This window comes from Chamaea fasciata, unplaced genomic scaffold, assembly GCF_029207755.1.
Source record: "Chamaea fasciata isolate MVZ Bird 193981 ecotype frontalis unplaced genomic scaffold, bChaFas1.0.hap1 SCAF_32, whole genome shotgun sequence".
In the NCBI taxonomy this organism is placed as follows: domain Eukaryota; kingdom Metazoa; phylum Chordata; class Aves; order Passeriformes; family Sylviidae; genus Chamaea; species Chamaea fasciata.
In genome coordinates, this window is record NW_027094117.1 from 1,142,002 (window position 1) to 1,156,950 (window position 14,949).

Genomic DNA, 14,949 nt, shown 5'->3' on the forward strand with positions numbered 1-14,949 from the left:
CCGCTGAGGTTAAAATCCACCCTCGTTAAAAAAAAAAACAACAAACCTATAAAATGTTTTCCCCTTTTATATTTGTCTGGTTCCACTTCAGGAGTTCAGCTGGGCCTAAGGTGCTGCCTTTCCCCGGACATTCCTCCGACACCAGAGCCCCTCCACAGACCCAACAGTCGGCTGAGTTCCTCACTTGTCCTTTCCCCCAATTCCACAAACAGATTTTTTTTTTCCCCCGCCCCCAGTCTCGAGATATCTCCTTCTTTTTCCAATTGCTCTTCAAGTTTTGTGCACAAATCCTGGAGTGAAATTCGCGCAGGGTTTGATTGCCGCGCTGGCTTTGTCTTTTTGCTAACCGGCTGCTCTTTCACTAAATCCTGGGGTTTTTATTCCCAATTGTATATGTGGAACAAATCCATCTTTCCCCTTCTGGACGCTCGCTTCCCAACCTGGTCACCACTGGTCCCCAAGTTTTCCGCGATCCGATATTTTGCCCCGTTATGAATACAACGATCTAATCTGGATGGGTTGTAACAGTGGCTGTTGATATGGGTGCGTGTAATAAAAAAGAAACCTCGGTGTCTTTTCACACACAGCTTCCGACAGCACCTGTGGCATGATTTTTCCGGTATCCCACGAGGGAAAAGACAGGAAACGAGTGACAGAAAAAGGAATAACAGAGGTCCCGCATGGCCTATACCTCCACCTCCCGTGCCTATGGGGTTGTACCCACAACAGGAGTATATGACCTTGGTGGCCAAGCCAGTCTTGCCCTCTTTGTCACTTCCTCTCCGTTAATTTCCAGGCAAACCGATTTTGACACTCCTTAACTGCAGTTTTCCCACCGTTCCTCAGGTATTTTCCCACCCAACAGGCAATTCCCATCCACAGAGCAAAATGACTATTTCAACCGTTCCTCATTTCTTTACCAGGGTAGGGAAGAGATTTGGCACCCGACACTTCACACAGAGAGAGTGTCGCTTGAGCGAATTACAATACCGATTCTTTTATAATTTAAACATTTACATTTAACCCAGCTAGCATATCCATTATTGGGTATACGGTAGGACTCTGACGGAGGTTGTAACTCCTCTTCTTCCTTGTACAGGTCACAGACTAAGGCCAAAATATGAGAATGCTCTGACCGAAACAGTGCTGATCATCTTTTTGTCTGAAGTGGCGGTGTTCCTCCCCAAGGAAGGTACCAGAGGTGTCTCAGAACTTGTCCAGGCTGAACTCGAAACCGCTGATAGAAGCTCGGCCTCATTTCCCGATCAGGTGTGATTCTTTGTCCGTCCCTTGGATCACTCGGGTCCTCCCAGTTCATCATCGAGATCTTCCCGAACTTCGGTTTGGCATCGGATAATTTCTAAACAACTATGCGTTAGGTTACTTTTCGGTTCTCCATCTAAAAATTGCGCTGGATTTAAACTTTTGTTTGCTTCTAGTGTCAAGTCATCGCCGTCTATCAGGGTTGCTTCGTATTTTACCATCCTGGAGTCTGTAAACCATTTTTCAGCCTTCTGGTTTAACGCATTTCGGACTGCGTGAGGTGTACACACAATTAGTTTACTTCCAGAAGGAAGCTTACGGCTCTCTTCTACCAGAACTGCAGTAGCTGCTATAGCTTGAATACACTCCAAACCAGCCGTGGCTCACTGGAGCCAACATTTTTGATCAATTAGCTATTGGCCTCTTCACTCCTCCCCACTCCTGAACCAGAACTCCACGAGCTGCTCCACTTCCCACATTTACACACAGATGAAGGAGTTTTCCTAATCGAGGGTAAGCTCAAAGCCGCCACTGAGGCTGGTTTGGACTTCTTCTAATTTATCATCATCTTCCTTGTGAAACATTAATTTTGAAGAATTAAAGATTTTAGTTAAACCAGATATTGCTGAAGTAAGACAGATAGACTTCCCTTTTGATAAGCAGAAGCCGGATTTAAGGAACTGATAAATCACGAGGCTTGTCAACTTATGTTTGTGTGTTCTGACTAATCAATAGGCTTCAAGAAGGACAATGAATTCATAAATCAAATACTCCTGGGAAAACAGGATTCAGTTGTCACACAACACTAAAAGGTTAAAAAGTCAAAGCGAAGAAGACTCACTCACTTCATCATTTTGAGACCCTGCCCCATAAAAAAGACCACCGACCCATTTCAAAGAACAAACCACGCATGCTTAATAGCTTTTGGCTAATTGCCATACGAAGCGGGGAATGGGAGGTACTAAAGTCATGAATATACATTTGTGTTTTGGGTATTCAATCCTTCTGTACATAAAAAGACCCTGTGATCTTCTGTAGGGGCGCGTGTGTTTGGGAGCTATCCCGCACGCTGCCCGGCGTCGTCATTAAACATACACTTCCTAACTTTAAACTGTTAGAGAGCCTTTTGTCCGTCACAGTTGGATATCGGCATTAGGGCGATATTCATATTTTTTTGATAATTCACTTGGCCCACTTTATATTACCTCCCGCTGTCAATTTCCCATATAGAAGTTTTACTGCCTGTGTAAACCCTTCGACCCCTAGCCTACAACATCCCAAAAATCCCAGTAGATTTCTGATTTCCTTCTTTGAAGAGGGAGGGGGGAAAAGATAAAATTCCTGCAATTCTCTCGGGGTTTAGCTTTCGGCTGCCCTTTGTTTATCAAGTGCCCAAGATATTTCACGTCGGATTCTACAAACTGCAGTTTCCCCTCTGATACTCTTAGTCCTTTTTTTTAGTTTTCTGGTAGCCTCCCTAACTTCAGCTTCACCTGACAATAAGAGATCACCCACGTGTTGTACAACTTGTATTCCAGGAGGAGTGGGGAAAGTCTGCACAAAGCCCGTGCTCCCCCCTCCCGCAGGAACTCCTGGTGACTGAGCTTTCGGTGTGCCGGCTCGGCATTTGGCCTTCCAAGGGAAAAACTTCCCGGGCCAGCAGGAGCTGCGGGCGCCAAGGGAACGGCGGCAGGCGCAGGGGTTGCTGGGATCGCCCGAGAGGGCGGGGCGTGGGCGGGGATTGGCCCGGAGCTGAGTCCTCCAAGCGTGGGGGGGCGCAGGCGGGGCTGCTGCCGGAACCACCGAGAGGACGGCCGGAAACCGGCGCTGCGCGCGGACGCTCTGCGCATGCTCCCAGCACGGGCGGAGCAGCCGGGGCGGCGCGGCCGGAGCAGCCCCGGGAGAAGCGCTCAGGGGACGGGCGGCCGTGGCTGGGACCGGGCCGGGTTTGTGGCGGAGCTGCCGCCGCAATTGGGGCGGGCGGATCCCCCGGCGTGTCCGGGGCAGCCATCGCGGACTCCGCGCTCGGGGCGGCCGCCGGCCCCGGGGCTGAGGCGGGCGGTGGGGCCGGGAGCGGCGGGGCAGAGGCCGGCACGGGGGCTTGGGGGGCCAGCACGGCCGGTGGCAGCGGGGGAGGCAGTATTTCTAGGGCATCCCAGCCCTCTTCTTTCTTTCTCTCTTCTTGCTCTCTCTCTCTCTGGGGTTTTTGGTATTTTAAAAATTCTTACGCCCGTGGGGTCTGTGTCCCCTACCCAGCATGCAGCGTATTTTTTTTTTGTTTTTTCCCTCGGGATTAAGTGGTTCTTTTGAATTTACGAATTTGTTTAAAGCCTGACAGACTCAGAGGAGCCATATCTAGGCCGATAAACGTGGTCAGATCTTATTTCCCTTTTCTGCCCATTCTGTCATACAATCCTGGGTCATTTTCACTTTGTCCTTTTTTCTTGTACAAGGATCAATATCCCAGCTAACTCCCGTAGCTCCCTAAGGCCTATCTTGGGGTATCTTTGCCGGCACCTTTTTATTTTTATTTATTTATTATTTTTTTTTCCTGAACCCAACTTCCTGCTTTTCTGTCCCATTTCTCAAGATTTTATCTATTTGTCTCTGGTTTCTGTTTCCCCACTTTCCCTAACAACCTGAACGCCACCTTCCCCCCTTCTCCAAAGAAAACTCTTTCTCTCAGCGCAGTACGATGCAATAAAACCCTTTAAAAAAATCTAACATTCAGCAGTCTGTATCACACATCCGTTCGTTCATCCCCCCGCTTCCTCAATTTCATTTCTTCCGTATTCCTCTCTCACTCTCCCCCTTCTCTCGCAACCACACAACAAGAAAACGGCACCTTTTCCTTTCAAATCTCAAATTTTCCAGCTTTCCTGGATTTTCGAACCCTCGATCCGGCAGTTTCTAAGCCCAAATTTATTGTTGTTGTTTTGTTTGGTTGGGTTTTTTTTGGTTTTTTGTTTGTTTGTTTGTTTGTTTTTCCCCCAAACCCTCAATTCGACATCTTCTAAGAGCAAATTTTGTGGGGTGTTTTGGGTTTGGGTTTTTTTTTTTCCCAAACCCTCAATTCAGCAGCTTCTAACCCCAAATTTTGTGGGTTTTTTTTCCCCCAGACCCTCAATTTGGCAGCTTCTAAGCCCAAATTTCTTGGGTGGTTGTGGGGTTTTTTTTCTTTTCTTTTTTTTTTTTCCTTTTTTTTTTTTTTTCTCCCAGACCCTCAATTCGGCAGCTTCTAACCGCAAATTTCTTTTTGTTTTTTTGGGGTTTTTTTTAATTATTTTTTTTCCAAACCCTCAATTCGGCAGCTCCTAAGCCCAAATTTCCTGATTGTTTTTTCTTTTTCCCCAAAGCCTCAATTCAGCAGCTTCTAAGCCCAAATTTCTTGGTGGTTTTTTTTGGTTTTTTTTTTTTTTTTTTTTTTTTTTCCCCCAAACCCTCAATTCAGCAGCTTCTAAGCCCAAATTTCTCGGATATGTTTTTTTATTCTTTTTTAAACCCTCAACCTGGCAAAAAAAAATATTTAGGGCCACCCCCCACCCCCACCCCCCCCTTTGTATCCTGTTTCTCAGTGGATTGTGCCGGGAAACACCCAGCTCCCTTCCCTCAAAGGGGCCCAACCCCTTTCTTTGGGACCCCGTCCCAACCCCGGGGGTCTCTCTCCGTCCTTTCATCTCTCACTTCGCCTCCGTCCTGGCTGCCTCTCTCGCCAAAGGACAGAAATGCAGCTCAGGAGGCTCCGCACTTGCTTTGGAGGTCTGGGGGACCCCAGTCCCCGTCGCAAACGCGCGTCTCACACCCCTAAGAAATACTCACAGTCCTTTTTTCTTTCTTAGGTCTTTGCGCACGAGATTTGTACTGAGCGAAAACGCCACGGCTTCTTCGGGAGCTTCTTCTTCCCTTTTCTCCTCTTGCTCTGTTGTCTCCTTCTCGCCCTCGGGGCGTTTAACCTGCGATCTCCAGTCTACACCAGAGGAAGCAGAGCAAGGCTGCTAAAATCAGCTGGGGGCCCCTCCTGCTCTGGATCCCCTGGGGCATCAGAGGCGAGGAATATATCCCGAGCCGAGCCCCCGGATGGTGAAAAACACGGTTCGCTCTTGTTAAAAATTTAAAAGTTTCATAGTAAGAAATGAGACAATGAGAGGCAAATGAAGCAAAAGAGAATACAGACGCCTGGGTACCTGGCATCCCACACCAAGGCACGCAGGTAACAAAGGATTTTTCCTTTCAATAGCGTAGGTTATTGCATATTCATGAATTTTGGACATGATTCGAACCCTTCTTTGGACTTTAGGTTTAATTGTAGCTTTTCTCCCCCCCCCCCCCACCCCATTCTTTCTTGCAAATCAATCTTTCCAGTGGCTGCGCAAAGTCGCAAATCCCTTAGCGAGGAGGCAGTAAATTCTTCCCTCTGGAGTTCTTTGGTGTCCTTGTTGTTATCGCCATCGAGACAGGATGACGTGAGGAATTTCTTAATTGCCTCTCCCACTTTTCTTTAAATTAGGTTAAAAAAGCACGTGCTATAGCCTAAAAACCGCATTTATCACACTGCCAAAAGAGACTGTATTAGTACAGCGTAACTTTCTAACATAACGCACTTTAATGTTTGAAAAGCCAATCATACAATATGCATTTCTAACACCCAGAGTGTCCCCAGAGTGTCCCCAAGGCGTCCCCAGAGTGTCCCCAGCAGTCATGGATGCCTGCGAGGTGCGACAATCCCGGCATGGGGGGGGGTGAGAGGGGACGGGGGGGGACACGAGGGGTTTTGGGGGATCCTGGGGGAGATTTTGGGAGGTCCCTAGCAGGGTTTGGGGGCTTGTGGGGGGGGTTGAGGGTCCCGGAGGGGTTTGGGGGGTTCCAGGTAGGGTTTGGGGGGGTCCCAGGTGGGGTTTGGGGGCTCCTGGTGAGGTTTGAAGGGTCTTGGGGGAATTTGGGGGGTCGCAGGTGGGGTTGTGGGGGGTTCCAAGGGGGGTTTGGAGGTGCCCGGGGGAGTTTGGGGGCATCCCAGGATAGGATTTGGGGATCCCAGGTGGGGTTGTTGGGTTCTGGGGGGCGGTTCAGGGGGTCCCAGGTGGGGTTTGGGGGGTCCTGGGGGAGGGTTGGGGACAAGGGGGATGGGGAGGGGTGGCAGGAGGGCACAGGGGGTGGCAGAGAGGGCAAGGCAGGGGCAAAGGGACAGAGAGAACAGCTGAGCCCTGCAGGGAAGGGGCCAAAGGGGACCCTGGGAGGGCACAGGGGCCACCCCAGGAGGCCACAAAGTCCCCGCCACATCCCCTGTCCCCTCCGCAGGTGCTGGAGGGTCTGGTGGCTGTTGTGGCCAAACTGGGCGAGCTGGCGGCCACCGTGACCGTGCCACGGGACACGTGGCCCTTCGTGTGCCCAAAGTCCCTGCACGCCTCCCTGAGGGAATTCATCTGGATCCTCCGGTGCACCCTGGAGCACAGCGATGTCACCTCCCAGGCCGTGGCCGCCCTCGTGACAATCCCGGGGGCCACCTGGGACGATGTGAGAGCGGCGGCCGGGGACTGGCGGGACTCGAGGTTTCTGTTCACGAGTTGCTTGATGGGGCTGCTGGATGAAGCCAACGCCCTCCTCAGTACCTTGGAGGACGGGGACACCACCGAGGCCACCGCCCCCCAGGCTGGGGACCTGCAGGACGAGATCACCGGCTGGGGAACAGTGAAGAACATGCTGGCGGCTGCGACCCAGCAGCCATTGATGGCCCTGGTCAACGAGGAGTTCTCCTCCTTTCTGGTCTCGCACACGACCTGGGCGGTGGTGGCCTTCAAGGTCATAAAGGCCAGCAGCCAGGTGTGGGCGGCCGCCAGGAGGGGACAGCGGGCGAAGGTGGCCCAGGTGCTGCTGGGGCGCTTGCTGGTTGAGTGTTCCAGAGCCTCTATGTACGTCTGTATGCTGCGGCGCCAGCTGCAGGACGTCGAGTTGGCCCTGAAGAAAAAGGAGGCGCCCGCCGATGCCCGCGAGGACTTGGTGGCTGCCGTGGTCAAGGTCAAGTGGCTGTGGGAGGGCAGCACGCGCCTGGCCATGCATCACCTGATGGGGACACTTGGGGACATCCACAACCTCCTCTTAAGTCCCTATGGCGGCTCCGGTGGCCCCGTTTGCCCTGGTGGCCCCGGTGGCAGCTCGATGGCCAGGCGGCGCCAAGAAGCCATCGAGGACATCCTGAGGCCGCGCCAAGAAAAGTGCAGGGCGCCGTCGTGGGGCGAAACAAGTAACGGCAGCTCAACCACAGGAACACCTGAACAGCCTGAGGATACCTGGGGAAAACCCGAGCCAGGTGCAGTTTGTGAAACCGCCGGCCGTCTCCCAAAACACCCCGATGTATTACCCCCAGGGACACGATGTGAACTGGCAACGTCCAAGTCGGTACTTTTTATAAAAGACTCTTGCCGCGAATGCATTCCCGTAGAAGTGACTGGCATTTCAACACAAAGACAAGACTTTCTAATCGTAGGCAAGGACAGTAACAGCACTCTTGGACTTTCAGTTCTTCCAACTCTCATTTCGGCAAATTGTAACGAGGAGCTGAAGGTTTTAGCTCTTGCTCACAAGGCCCCGGTGGTGATTGAACCAAAAACACCAATAGCTGTTGCTATTGCACTGCCAATGAATAGAAATGAGCGAGCTGGATACCGAGAATTACCTTGTGACGGCTTTACCCCGGCGCCTAATGACCGCTGGGTGAAACAAATCACCAAGGAACAGCCGGAGCTGGAGTGCAGTCTGACACACATGGAGTCTGGTGAAACAGTCCAGATCACAGGCATGCTGGACACAGGGGCGGATGTCACCGCGATTTCTCATGGACATTGGCCGAGCGATTGGAATCTGGGGCCGCCCGAGTGTCTCCTCACGGGGTTTGGAGGAGCTACGGAGTGTAAGCAAAGTAAATCCGAGATTACTGTCACGGGTCCCGAAGGAAAGACAGCAGACATCCGGCCCTACGTGGTGTGGGATAACTCAACAGTGTGGGGGAGAGACGTGATGTTCCAGTGGAGAGCAAAGATGGAATTGGATTCGTAATGGAAACCACAGCGACGCCTGCCGCTCATCATTAAGTTACCGTTATTCCGTTATCGTGGAAAACCAATCAGCCTGTTTGGATAGATCTGTGGCCTCTTGAAAGCCCTCAAAAAATTAGTGAGGGAACAGCTACAAAAAGGCCACATCAAACCCACACACAGCTCCTGGGATTCCCCGGTGTTTGTCATTCAGAAGAAGACTTCTCTGATTCCTGGAGATTGCTTCATGACTTGAGGATGATCAACCAAGTGATAGAAGACATGAGGCATTTACAACCTGGATTTCCTTCTCTCTCAATGATTCCAAGAGACTGGCCTCTTGTTGTCATAGACTTAAAAGTTTGTTTTTTCGCTGCATCCAGAGGATGCTGCTGGATTTGCCTTTTCGGTTCCAGCCATCAACAGAGGAGAACCATTGCGAAGGTATCACTGGACGGTTTTACTGTAAGGAGATGCAAAGGACCTGCAGCCGGCTCCAACCCCGCCGAACCCGAGAACAGCCCCACGCCCGTTCCCAGTGAACCCGTGAGGGGCCCCTTCAATCCTCCCGTAACTTACCTGGGCTCGTAGCGACCCCCCCGGTGCTGACAGCGGGCTGCCCACTCCGAACAGCAGCCCTCCTGAACGAAACGGGTTTGAACACCGCGGGAATTTCAACAACTTCCTGCAGCGCTACTGCGCATGTGCGGCACGGCCGAACGCACAGAAAAATGGCGGCTCCCTGCAAAGACCTTCCGTACAACAAAATGGCCGCTCCCTGTGATTTTCCGCACAACAAGATGGCGGCGCCCCACACGGAGCATGCGCACTGCCGCCGGCGCCATTTTGTAACCACCGAGACTCAGCCTCCATCTACAGCGCCATCTCTGGCCGCCGTGCCCGCTGCAGGGTCGGGCGGCCCCGGAACACCGGCGGCGGAGGTGCCGCGGCTGCGGCCGGCCCCGGAGGTGCGCGGCCCCGGGGTGCCGCCGGCGGGGGTCCCTGTGACCCCCCAGAGCAGGAGTCACCAGCCATGGGGGCGGGTGGCCCCGGAGCGCGGCCAAAGAGGCTTTCAGCACCCCCACCATCGGCGTGAGCCTGCCGCGGGGAGCAGCCGTGTCGAGGCGCCGGCTTCTTTTCAGCCTCTGCCAGCGCCAGGATTGGAGCACGGGAGACGCAGTTTTGGTGTTCGGGCTCAGGATTTTATTCATTCTTGTCTGCATTACAGCCTCACAAGCCGTGAGTTCTGTACACTAACTAGCTAAGCACAAAATGGAGAGTCTCTCTCTATCTCTACCTGTGCTTTTCAAGGACAAATCATCCAATGAAAAAGTGACACTCAAATTATTTCTATTTTTGACTCAATGACCCCATGGTACACAATGTGGGCTTTATTACCCAATCAAAGAAACCACCCAAACACATGAATTGAAGGTGAAGAAGTAGTTGTGTTTGTGCAGGTCCAGGGCCCGGGTGGATTCCAGCGGAGAACGGGAAGCCAAATCAAGCACAGGAACACGCTGACAGCTCCAAGAGCAGAGAAGCAGCACGCAGACGTGAGCTGCACGGAGACTGTAGCTGATGGCAGACATCTTCTGTCCCACGTGCAAGAACTGTCAACCCTGGGGTTTGTGTTCGTGTAAAAGGTGTGGGAATCGTTGGTATCGTAGAGCTCTGTTGGCACAAGCGTGGTGAACATTGTGGTGTGATCTAGAATCCCAAACAAAGCACAAGGCCGTTGGATTTTTCGTTGCAGTGGGTCACGGTGAAGAAAGCAGCCCCCATCTTCCCATTCTTCGGGAGGAATGGAGGAGGGAATTTTTGAGAGAATCAAAAGAGATTCAAATTTGGAGAGTTGAAGGCAAACAAAATAATTCAGTGCCTTATATCTGGCCGGTCCCGGGTGAAATTTGTGGATGAACCAAAAAAGGGAACGTGCTGAAAGATGTGCCTGGAAATTAAAAATGAAAAAGGAAGTGCCTTAAATCAAAAAGCATTAAGTTAAATCAGGGATCGTGTTTATATCTTATTTTGTTTGCCTTCATCAATGCAACCTTACCTGTCGATCAACCAAAGACCAACACTTGGGGATCAGTGGTGTTGTAGAATCCCTTTGTTAGAGAATAGTTTAAGGGAAATACGGGGTTCAATCAAATGTTACGCTTTTTTGCGTGCTTGCTTTTAGTAATTTACTTGCTTTTAGTAATTTACTTGCTTTTAGTGATGCAAATTTGCCACTCAGTCAACCTAAAACAAATGTCTGGGTGACTTTAGCCAGTGCATCAGGTTCAGATACCGTATGTCTGTCCAATACAACCCAGAAAAGCCATTTCCCACCTGTCTGGTTGGTGTGCCAGTGGATGCTTGGCCAGCTCCAGAGAAAACTGACAGAGCCATTCAAGGTACAATTGCAGGATCATCCACATGGGATTTCTGGTCCCCGGTAGATGCATGGAACTGGTGGGTTCCTCACCTTCCCACGGCATCTCGTGAACCTGAAGTACCGAAGACTTTTGGTTCTGTAAACATGATGTTTTCATGCCAAATTAAACTGTACAGGGAAAGATCAATTTTTGGTCAAGGATGTTTGTCCTTACCACTTTCTATAGAAAAATGAGATTAATTGGTGCAATCATACTTCTTTAGTTCAGTCACACGTCAGTCCACACGGACATGAGGTACAAATTCAAGTTTAGTTTTAAATAAATAGAGGGTTTTAAAGTGCCTTAGCAAATAAGAGACGAAATCAGTTAGCAAGGAAAAGACCTAAAGTCTAGTTTAAAGTTCAAGTGACATTGCCTTCTGCAAGGTTGGTTTAATTCTAATCCTAAGAAAAATAATGTAGCCCTGCTGAAACATGCCTAGATAGAACAGACAGAGCTACATGTGCAGAATTTGTGTAAGAAATTGCAAATATTGTCGCACATCAATCTTAGCTTAGGCCAGGCCCAACAAGGCAATACTAGACTCGTGTTTCTACCTGATTGGTAGAAACCAATAGAATAAAATGCGCTGCTTTAAAGCTCAGGGAAGACCAATCACAAATGCCACTGTTGTTGTTTCTGCGGCTGCTACTGATAAGACAGTAGATATCTATATGTATATATAAATATATGCACACTGATAAGACTCAGGGGACACAGACTACAGGTGCTGCCGCTGCTGCTGCTTCTGCTTGGGACTCAGAAACTTGTGGGAATGCATTTCCACACCCAAGCAAATGATTCTATTTAAGGAAAAAAGTTTCAGTTTACCTTTGAACTTAGAAGGCAGCCAAGCTGGAAAGTTGTGTGCCCTTCTCATGGACATCAGCCCAGTGCCAGCACAGGGGCACTGGTTGGGCTTTGGAGATGTTTCTCAGGACCTGTGGCTGCTGCTATTGGCAGCAAGGCAAATTGTCCCTCCTTAATCATCCTATACTTGAGAATGAGCTCAGAGGTGCTCAGGCGCTTTTTAATGTGTCCTGGCCAGGGGTCAGAGGCTTCTCTGACACCTGTGCTCGCCTTCTGTTTCTGTGTTGTTTGTCATTTTATCGTTTGTAAAATGTTTTATCTTTCGTTAAAACCTTTCTTTGTTAAAACCTTTACATTACAAAACGCACTTGAAGAGCCGTCTGGCAAATGTTATGAAGCCACTCTGGGAGGTTGCAGGCCGACCCTCAGGCTTGATGCATCTTCATGGGGCTCATTACACGCTGGCCTCATGTGAGAATGTATCAGAAACTTTATGTTCTTGATGTTCTTCGTGAAACTTTCTGTTAGAAGGCTTCCTGCACGCTGCTGTGATAAGATGCCACCGCTCCTGCTGGGGACACGGGGACTTCACTGGCTTCAGCTGTGACAGCCTCTGCCTCCATGAGGCTGATTTAGCCGTGCAATAAAGGACTTTGCTTTTACAACTGCCCATCACCATTGATTTCAGTGAGGACACCCCAAAAGCTTGACACACGATGGCCCCGGTGGCCGAGCGGTGCCAAAGAGCCATCGAGGACATCCCGAGTCTGCTGCAGGGGGGATCCTCCTCAGGTGTGGCTTTATCCTGGACGAGCCCCCAAATTGTTATCAATAAGCAAGGGCAGAAGATGATTATTAACTCCTTAAATGCCTTTATTGAAATCAGCTCTTCTACGAGGGAACTCGAGGGGTGGCACACGCCACCGCTGGTCCCTCTGGTCACAGAGGAGGAGGTGCAAGGCGAATCTGCTGCTCACGCTGCAGAGTTGGGATTCCTGCCTCTCGGAGATTCCCAGGAACTCCCTTGGCTCATGTGGCTTAGGGGTGCCGCCTTTTCTTAGTACTCTCCAGGTCATGGCGAGAAAGTGACGACAAGGTGGAGACCATTCAAAGGTAGCTGGACGTCCCGCTTACGCTGTAGTGTCCATTATTAGTGTAGATTTCATGGTGGCTCGTTGTTCTGAGGAGTTTTTGGCATTAATTGAACTTCCATGTGGAGCTGAGCATCATGGGAGTTTCGTGATTTCCCCATTGGGCGGTGCCAGTATTTTGACAAGCAGGCGGGGAGCAGCGGAGGCCCAGCCCGAAGGAAGGTAAGGGGATTTGGGATTTGGGGGAGACAGGAGGTTTGGGGGCACAAATTTGGCACAAACAGTTTAAACTGACCGGTAAGTAACAGCATAATGTTTTTTTAACCTCAAACAACATACAATACAATGTACATAACTTGGAGTCATCTAGATTTTATTCATTTCAGCTGCAGCCCCAAAAGCAATCCCAAAAATCCGATTCCAAATCAGGGTCCTGGCAGGGGAAGTGGAGCCCTGGGAGATCAATGGGGGCCCCGAATGGGTCCCTGAGGTCCTGGCAGGGCAAATTCTGCCCCTTGGTGGGTAAATCAGGGCGGCTGTGCTGGGGCGGCTGGAGGAGGTGACGCTGTCGCTGGGGACCTTGGTGGCCGCTGTCACCCGGGACGGGGAGGTGACGCCGTGGGGGACGTGGGGACAGGGGTTCCCCAACACCGCCCGGGCACTCAGGGACATCGTGGTGGCTTTGGGGACATCGAGGGAGGGGCACAGGGAGGTGGCGCGGAGGCTGGAGGTGGCCCAGGGGGGGCACGGGTGGGGACAGGGTGGGGACACGAGGGTGGCCCCCAGCTGAAATGAACGGGCCAGGAGACCAGCTCCCTTTTAAAAGGTCAGCTCTGGCTGGGGGCCCGAGGGGTCACGCACACGCCGCTGCTCCCGTGGATGACACGGAGGAGGAGGAGTTCAGCTTTGGGGCACGAGAGCGCTGCGGCTTCCGTCCTCACCACAGTCCCCAAGGAGACACTTGCTGGCCCTTGGTCTCGGGGTGTCACGCCGATCCAGCGCAGTTCAGGTCACGGCGACGAGGCGAAAAGCTCTGGTTGGTGGGCTGATATTCTCTACTGTTTTCCCGGCTCAGGAGGATTGTGATAGATATTGTAGGATTAATTCGCGTTTTCTTTTTGTGATACTTTATAAACCTACGTAGAGTTAGTTTGTGTGTTACTGTATAATATTTTTAAGCCTGAGGAATGCGGGGTTCCGGGAAGACGTTCCTCTGCCCAAGAAATCACCCACCACCGAAAGAAAGGAGGGTGCCACCCGTGGGTGATGGAGTTGAGTGCCGAGCGCTCAGCACCCCGTGTCCATCATCCCAGTCTCATCAAGGACATTCATCTCAACACCTGGTTCCAGTAAACCCAGACATAAGTTTTTGTCTCCCCGGAAAAAAACTATTCACCGAACTCACAACCAGAAAAGAAACCAGACGAATATGAATCAAGGACCACATACACAAAGAACCGATGAAGTAATCGGTTGCACAAGCCCAAAAACTGTATAAAAACAGGCCCTGCACACTCCGAATTTGTGAACCAGAGCGGGATTCTGTGCCACAGGGGGCAGGTTCTGCGGTTCACCCAGCGCCGATTCCCGGGATCGGAACTGAGCTTTGGTTGTGGTTTTATCGGGGGGTTTTCTATTTCTCACATTCTTGATTTTATTTTTTAATTTTTATTATTAAATTTGTTATTAATATTTTTAATTCACGGATTCGGCTTATCATTTATAACAAGTATCATTTTAGTCTTTTGGTTTCATACTGGCTCGTTTTTCTAGGGCTTCTTCTCTCTCTGGCATCTGGTATTAGCTGTCTTCTAATTTCCAAATAACCCTGGGTGCCATTTTCTCTTCAGTCACTAACGCCCCCGATGGGATACAGGCACAAGGTGAGTGGCAATCAACAATTAAAACCTTAACCCGTTGGGGATAAACAGTTAGGAATATCAACAATTAATGAAGAAGGGATCTAAGAACACTGGCAGCAGGTAATTAAACATTCAGTAATTAATTGATACCGTTAACAACAGTAATTAACTGGGTAGACACTTTGATGTGATATCGTAAGAACCCGTGTTTAGGGATTTGTTCCCCGCAATATTCCCCCTCTATCTTTTTGATCGGGCTTAGGCCCGGATCAGTCTGCGGTTTCTGACTCTTGAAAATAAAATTTCCTTAATTTTCGGTGTTGATCATAAACACTTTTGGCGGTTTTGTGTTCTAGTTCTTGGCTCTCTACCATCATATTTCTGGTTTGTCCCTGACTGGTCGTTCCTGGGATTTGTACGCTCGCTTGAATTGTGGACGTCACTATTCGGACCAAGCAAGGGAGTAGGCAGG

The 14,949-nt window shown here is 50.5% G+C and overlaps 1 protein-coding gene across 2 annotated transcripts; it reads left to right on the top strand.

Annotated features, from left to right (window-relative positions):
* The first annotated feature begins 3,374 nt into the window (after positions 1-3,374).
* On the top strand, positions 3,375-10,861 carry LOC136303318 (uncharacterized). 2 transcript variants are annotated; one of them, XM_066207021.1, is made up of 3 exons: positions 3,375-5,473; positions 5,913-5,976; positions 6,559-10,861. In XM_066207021.1, exons 1-3 carry the CDS (start codon positions 5,415-5,417, stop codon positions 8,311-8,313), a joined length of 1,878 nt encoding a protein of 625 aa, XP_066063118.1. In that variant the 5' UTR covers positions 3,375-5,414; the 3' UTR covers positions 8,314-10,861. The 2 variants fall into 2 exon arrangements, with proteins under 2 accessions (XP_066063118.1, XP_066063119.1); XM_066207022.1 differs by having other exon boundaries at positions 3,376-5,473; positions 5,771-5,976.
* Positions 10,862-14,949: the final 4,088 nt, after the last annotated feature.

What these genes read in the sequence shown, in the direction of transcription:
- LOC136303318 (XM_066207021.1), top strand. Translation starts at nt 5,415, where the DNA reads ATGAAGCAAAAGAGAATACAGACGCCTGGGTACCTGGCATCCCACACC. An exon ending in TCCCACACCAAGGCACGCAG is followed by an intron (nt 5,474 to 5,912) that starts GTAACAAAGGAT and finishes TCTAACACCCAG; the next exon opens with AGTGTCCCCAGAGTGTCCCC. An exon ending in CAGTCATGGATGCCTGCGAG is followed by an intron (nt 5,977 to 6,558) that starts GTGCGACAATCC and finishes TCCCCTCCGCAG; the next exon opens with GTGCTGGAGGGTCTGGTGGC.